At 37.8% G+C, this 7732-nt stretch overlaps 1 protein-coding gene across 1 annotated transcript in view; it reads right to left on the reverse strand.

The window, feature by feature from the left end:
* TAFA5 (TAFA chemokine like family member 5) overlaps positions 1 to 7243 on the reverse strand; it is a 356880-nt gene extending 349637 nt beyond the window's left edge. Inside the window, exon 1 of the mRNA XM_031048344.1 lies at positions 7132 to 7243. Within this exon, the coding sequence (XP_030904204.1) occupies positions 7132 to 7243 (112 nt within the window). The remainder of the gene's footprint in view (positions 1 to 7131) is intronic.
* Between the last annotated feature and the right edge of the window lie 489 nt (positions 7244 to 7732).

Below are 7732 nucleotides of genomic sequence, written 5' to 3' on the forward strand. Positions count from 1 at the left end.
GCCACCATAAATTCAACTCTGATTAACAAGAACTCAGTAGGAATTCCCTTTTACTTTTTGATTAACTTCAAAAACTTAAATTTCTTTTTCATATGTAGTCATTTCTCATTTCTGTAAGAATTAAAGACCTTTGAGATGATGCAGCTTTATTAGCTATCTGAACCAGCAAGTTCTATCACTGTGCTTGAGTACAGTTGGTCACTACAAATCCCTACAACAGATAAAAAAAAATCAGGAGTCAGTCCAACCAATATAACTTGCAATTTGAAATGTTACCCATCTTCCAGGCATTCTGCTCCAGGCTTTTACTCAGTTTTTGGTACAGAAAATACAAACAGAACACATATATTCACAGTGCTCTGGAATTAACCTCCACAAAAAAATAGAGACAGTCCCGGTTCTGGACCTTCAAAACACTAAACTGAACAATAGGGTTATAGCTCAAATTGATACCTTTAGTCACATGCAAAGACATAAGGAATCTTTATTTTGCCAAATATGTAATCCTAAAAATATCAAAAGACCCTGCCCTAAAGACTCTCCGGTTGGAAGACCAGGAGATGCCACTGGTGGAGGGCTCTTAAAATACAAGAATCAGCTGAAGGCCTGTCTTAACATCAAAACTAAAAATAAGTCATACCAACCTGCAGCCTTGAAGGAGTTGTAACCACAAGCAAAATAAGTAGCTAGGGGTCTCTCTACATACATGTTTTCTCCAAGAGCAGCATGTGGTTTGGCAGAATAAGTAACATTTTGTTCTAGAGAAGCAACTCTGTTATTGGTCTATTGGGCCACAGGCACTTAAAAAAAAGTGCTAGGAAACACAAAACCAGGGATGATATTCAGTAACTAGCTGTTTCTCAGGAAAGAACCAAAGGGGCTGTTGCACAGAGACTCCTTTGAAAAACAGTTACACTCCTCACCCCAGAGTTGTACCAGGTACTTTCTTGTTATCTGAGAGCAATCAAGTGGTTGAAGCTGTCTAGAGAAACAGTCCATCCAGAGTTCGAAATGAAACACAAGCCACGAAGTCTTGAGGAGATCAATAGATCACCACATGAATGCAAAACCATCTGCCATTATACTTGTGATTCGTGTACTGTAGCCAAGTCCATTTATTGAAGAACATGCACAAAATCTTTGAAATAAGCCTCTACACTAAAAATACTGGAAAACATAGTCTAAATACAGTTCATATATTTTCAAATAGTCTGTGCATAACATTTTCCTATTTGCAGGGCTAACATAAAAGCATATCCATGAAAAGATGACTTCCCGAAACATCTACAATAAGCAATTTTGCCAGCCATCTGTGCAAAAACCAGTGTAACTTCCCTTTAAACAGAGAAAAATAGAACACTAAACAAATCCCCAGCCCAACAGCAGAACTACACCTGGTCAAATATGAGCCTGAGCATGAAAACATTCTGGTTTGCATTTACCTAGAAAGAATATGCAGCACAGGATGATTGTGATTAGTCAATGCTATCTATATTTGCCTATGCATTTGACACTTCCGTACATAATTAAGTATCCAAGTACATTTTTGAGTTGCTGACAACATTCAAGGCATACCTCTAATAAACATTATTTAGCATGCCAGATGCTGGGCTAGTGGTTGAAGTGTTTTGGCTTTTTCACATAATAGCTTTATGGTTAGAGCACTCACTAAGAAAGTAGTAAATTACATTCAGAAACTGAGAGATTTTATACCCTCAGCTGCTAGCAGAGAAGAATGAGTGGGAAAATACCCACTCATAAAGCTAATTTCAGTGAAGGACTTACTTTATTTCTTCAACAGAATCACTAAGCAAAGTGTGAAAGATTAATGGGACCCCAATAGAAGATGATGCAATCTAACCTGTGTTTACACACTAAGCTAGACCAGTGGGGCCCTACTCAATGCTGCCAATACTGTTTTCACAGCATATGGTAAGAAAAATACATTGCACAAGCAAAGGGGAAAAAGCTCTCACCCCTGCTGAAAGATAGGGAATACTCTTCAGCCACATATTTAATTGAAAATATCAATTTCTTTCTTGTTCCCCCTCCCTACCATTTTTCCATTCCCCTTTCCCATTATATCCATCTATATCAGTTATATTTGCCATGGATGTAAGGATTACCAGAATTCCAATACATCTGAGAAATTGTAAATGGTGCTTACTTAGCCTTAAAGGGTTGAGTTCACCATTAAAAGCAGTAAGATGATATCTCTTATGTTGAGGCCAATGACTTCTATGTAATATATCACCCAGACAAACTACAACACAACAGCTGAGATAATCTCAATGTTAGTTTAGTGCCCACATTGACAGGGTATATGTTGTACAGGCCATTAAGTTCAAAGTTCTGGTTTTAATTCAAAAAATAAGCTTTAAGAAGGAGCAGCTGCAATGTTAGATAAAGAAACAAAGTGTTAGTAACTTGTTTTTCATATTTAACATCATAAAAACATTATTTTTCATTTCTATACATTATTCATTTTTACAGACCAGTTAGTTAATAGATTAAAAAAAAATGTGTGTTTCATACTTGTAAAAATCAGAGAAAGCTATCTGAATTATATATTATTAGTAACAGGAACTGTAGGCCTCCATTCAGAGGTGACTTGTTTGCATCCAACCTAAATCAGCAGCGACCATTTAACATCCAACAGTAGTTCAGTAGCCTAGGTATAACGATGGTATGGTAGCTCCTGCTGGAGAAGTGCACAGGTGATACCAAGAACTAACTGCCATCCCTGCTGGCAGTCAACCAAAGCTTAAGGGAACAGTAAGATCTACAGACAACAGTAGATTGTGCCTGCGTCTAGACAGAAAGCAATTCCAGAACAGACAATGAAAAGATACTTCTCAAACAAGCAATGTCCACCCTATGTGTAACAACAGGATCCAAATTTAAGGTAAGGTCAATGTAGCATTTTTCATGTGAATTATGATATGATATGATATGATGATATGATATGATATGATATGAATGGTACCATGCAAAATCTTTGAGACACTTCTTTTATTCATGCTAACAGCTTTATTTTTCTGCTCAAACTCCACAGATCTAAATATGGAATTAGACTGCAGAATCAGTCATTTCATATAATCTAACAGTATTTCATCATTACAACATTCTTATTTTGTATTCTGCAAGCAAAAGAAATAATGAATTAGGAGAACGTAGAATATACCCTCTTTCTATTTCTTAGTACTGGGAAAGAACTAGCACTAACAATGCAGAACTGTAACGTTATAGGAAATATTTTGCATTTTGGAGTTCTAGATTCCTTTTCCTGGTAGTACCACCTTTTAGTTAGCATAAATACTGGACCTCGTATTGCTTTCTTCCTGTACACAACATTAAAACAAGAAGATGAACTTTACAAATACCATTCAGTTTTGGTGGCTCCTTTCAAACAAATATATTTTCTTGCCCTTAGCTGTATTATCTTAACAGAACAGAAAACCTGTAACACCCAGTGGGTCTAATGTTCCTATGCTTACAAAACAGTACAAGGAATGTCAAAAGTCAAAAGCTCATAATAGCTACAACTTTGCTAAAGCTGAATCATATGATGTTTAAAAAGTTGTTATTTACATATAAAAAGCATCACAGTATTTACAGGAAAGCCAACTGAATAAATGCACTAAAAAATAATTCTGAATCAAAACTGTTTTATTTAGCACGCAGCTGTGATACCACAGAAAATGTCCCAAACTTTTTCTAAAAAGGAAAAATGCAAATCCCAGTTATGAAGGAGAAAAAATTCAAAGTACCCTTACAATATAAAAACAGTAACTTAAAGAATTTGCTGTAGGTTCTTCTCAGTAGTCTACTAACGTTAGTTAAAAAAGTGAAAAATGCATGCCTGGGATCCAAAAATGTCACAAATTCTCTAATTCTGAATTGCTGTCAAAGGTGGTCACCCTCTACAAGGATAGACTTCTGAAGTTGTTTTTATGTTTACTGGTGCTTCTGTTAAATAAGCTATCTCCTTGGTGGTCAAGAACCAAGGACTATAATAAACAGCTTGTTTCTACTCCTTTATTTTTGCCTTCTCCTATTGAGAACCTACCAAATCACACCATTTTTCTTCAGTTGGAGAATATTACATGAAATTTATCACTATAGCAACTAACCTAATTGATTTGATGCAGCTTTCTCTTCCACCATAGGATGGAGCCACTATCCCTAAGTATAATCTAAACATTTAAGAAAGAAAAAATGATCACTTTATCATTTTACCATGTCAAAGAGTACATAATTGTGCTTCAGAAAATAATGGACTGTACACATACATACAGAACATACTTTATAAATATGCTTGTCTGTCAAGTGGAACAAGAGTATGGTGGGTTTACTGGTTGCTCCAGTAATAGCGATGACTATTGTACAACAAACACTTTCCCAGAAACAAAAGATTCACAAAGTAAGTATGGAAAGGGAAAGCAATATTCATATAACTGGTTCAGGAATATGCTTTGTCAGACTAACAGATTAAAATGAAAATAAGCAAGGAAGATCAAAAGTTTAATTTATAGTGCTATAAAAAACAGAAAAATTAAAAAGTTCAGGGGGCTTTAGTGTTTGATGTAAATATAATAAAATGATACTGTGACAGATAATCATATATGATGTTATTGTTATTACTTTAACAAGGTATTAACCTTTATGGCTTTTTACATAAGTCGGACTGACAACAGAAATAAGTTGGTATACTTCCATACACCTGAATATAAGGTGTGTGGAAAAATTCACAACACTTTATACCATTAAGTTCTTTTACTTCATAAGAAATACAGCAAGGCTGTTATTCTTAAAACGTAACTAAGTTGTCACCCCTCCTCCTCCCTACACCCCAGGTATGGAATGAGACATCAGATGAAAAAAGACTGAATAAAGCCTCGATGGTTTTTAAAAGAATTCATAAAATTTTCAATACTACTTTATGTAGAAACAGCTTCACATTTCCCGCCCCCCCCCCTTGATTTTTTAAACATCTTCACCCTTTCCACAGAGCAAAAACATTTTTTGCGATTTTTCAAATACTACCTCTAGAGAAAATGCTCATGGTGCTTCATTAGCATTGAGAATTGTGGTTGTCAAATCAGTGAAACATTACATAAACGGTGGAGTGCTTTGACACTGCATATTTTAAGCTGCATGCTGCTTTTCACTGTTATATCGAATGAGAAGCGTACTACATGTTTGAGGAACACCATCGACACTGAGGGAACTAACTGGAAACTGGCTATTTAAGCATAGCAGCAATTGTCTTCATATCATCAGCTAACGTTTGCTTTGTATTCTTCAGCATCAGTAAACAATGAAAAATAAATAATAAACATATATAACAATTCAAATGTACAACTTCATTCCTTAGAACAGAACATTGTCAAACCTCTCACTGCTGAATATAAATAATTTTAAGGCATCAGACTTTACAGTTAACTCCTTCTGGAGGCTATGCTGTTACCTGCACAGAACTTGTATCTTCTCATGAAAAGCCTGGGACCCTCCAGACATTTGTAGCACAAACTTAAAATATTTCCTATTACAAATGCCCATCTGAATTCCCTTTGCACTTGTACTATTCAACCTGTAATGTGTGTTTACTGAGTCACTAATCTCTTTGTATGCACATAAATTCTTTTAAATCTCAGTATGGTTTTAGTATACTCTCTACATTAGCAGATCGAATATGGCATTATGTACAAAATGAAATTATTTAAAAGTGTGACCTGTTTGATATGATTTTTGAGAAGTGTAATGCAAAACATGCTAAGTTAAACAATAAAATATAAAATATATTATTCCTGTTGGAATAAGCCTCTCACTGTCATCAGTAGAAAGAGGCACTGTAACATGCAAAAAAAAAGTGAATTAAAGGTTATCTTTACCAATTACAATCTTGTTTCAGGAAAAAAAAGAACAAAATAACACAAAACAAATACACAAAAATGGAGACTATTATATAGTTGAAAGGGAAGAAATAGAATAGAGGGGTAAGAAATGCAGCAGGCACACTCCCAAAACCAGAATCTATTCCCTGATCATCATAACCTGTGGGTTATGAGCTATTACAGCTCAACAACACAAGCATAGTGTAAAGACTTTTATGCTACAGCTAAAGAAAGGAATACACACTATGGGTAAACTACAGACCACTTTCAGCTCAGGCTGGGAAAATACAGTGTATATTCATTCTGACAAAGCTGTGTAGGTGCCTCCTAATAAATTACATATTTTTACTACTGCACAGAAACTCCTTTTTCTATTCTCTTTGAAAGATTCCCACTCTGGTACTATGGACTAAATTGCATTTCCCGTAAGTATGGGCATTGTTTTTATATTACATACCTACTTGAAAATTATTCTTGCAAAGAGAAGAGAAAAAAAAAAAAAAAAAAACCTAGCAAGAATAAATAAAGATATTTTAAAGTACTAATAGTCCAGGCACTTGAATCTTACAGATACCTTATCTGCAACTCAGCGCGATTAATTGACAATTTATCAAGCCTGAAAGGGTATATACAAAACTCTGCTGATAACCTATGATGCAGCTCTGAGGCTGATAGCATAAGGTTACTAAACTGATGAGGATATGCTAAAGAAGTGCCAGGGTTTGTTCCAATGCAATGTCACAGTCAGAGAATCACATACTACCCCGGCGATGTTAAAACATCTGTCACTTGACTAAGTATGTGTTTCCTAAAGGAATGAATATAAGCAAAAGAGCTCTTGTTCATGGAAGGTGGAGGGGAGTACAAGAGTTACATGAAGGGTACAGTCTGGGCGAAAGCTGGCAATATCTGATAATAAACTGTGAGCCGTGGGTGATGGTTACTACCACTTAGAGGTCTGTTTCTAAAATTCAAGAGATGCTTCTGTTTGAACAGGAAATGCCACATCCCTAACTTAAGGACATCACATGCTCCCAGGAAGCAGCAATACTGAAGCGTTGACCTAGCTGCTTTACCATGGGGCAATAGGGGGAGAAGAAGCATCGAGGTGGCAAGTCTAAGACAGTACGTACACCTGCCAGATTCAGAGCTTGGCCTTGACCAGGAGCGCTACCTCAGATGGGAAGGCCGTGGATTAAGCCCAGCAAAAGCACCAGGATAAATATGTACTTACTGCAGTAAGCGATCAGGAGACTAGCCAGGATCATGATCGCCCAGAAAGTTGAGGACATGCTTGGCAAAGCGTTGGCATCTTTCCTACCGCTTCTCCTGGGAGATGGAGCCATTGAACCCACTTCCCCGGTGGGGGTGGGGGTTGGAAATCAGTCAGTTTCACCAGCCAGCTCTCCCCTTGACTGATGGCCCTTTTCCACGTGTAATCCTCAAGGAAAGCATCTTCCAACGACCCCGCGGTCCGTCAGCAGCAACATGGTCCTTTTGCAGGAATCATCTTCCAGCCGGAAAGCCAAGCCGACTCTAGAGCCTGCAGGACTTGGGCACAGGGGCAGCCACCAGCTTTCCTCCCGTCGCTGTGGCGCGGTGGTGAGGTTTACTAGGGCTCGGAACCCCCGCGTGGTGCTGAGCTTCGATCAAGTCCCACGAGTCTTTTTCCCCCTTTCCTTTTTTTCACTGTGCAAAGTTGTTTCGCTGTTGTCCTGCCCCTGCCTCCTCCGCCCCGCCCGCAGGCAGGCTGGGCCCGGGCCGAGGCGACACTACCGCGGGGAGCCCAGCCCCGCCGCCCGTCCGCCCGCTGCTCTAAGGCGAGCCCCGCTCAG

Source organism: Melopsittacus undulatus, chromosome 5, assembly GCF_012275295.1.
Source record: "Melopsittacus undulatus isolate bMelUnd1 chromosome 5, bMelUnd1.mat.Z, whole genome shotgun sequence".
NCBI lineage: Eukaryota > Metazoa > Chordata > Aves > Psittaciformes > Psittaculidae > Melopsittacus > Melopsittacus undulatus.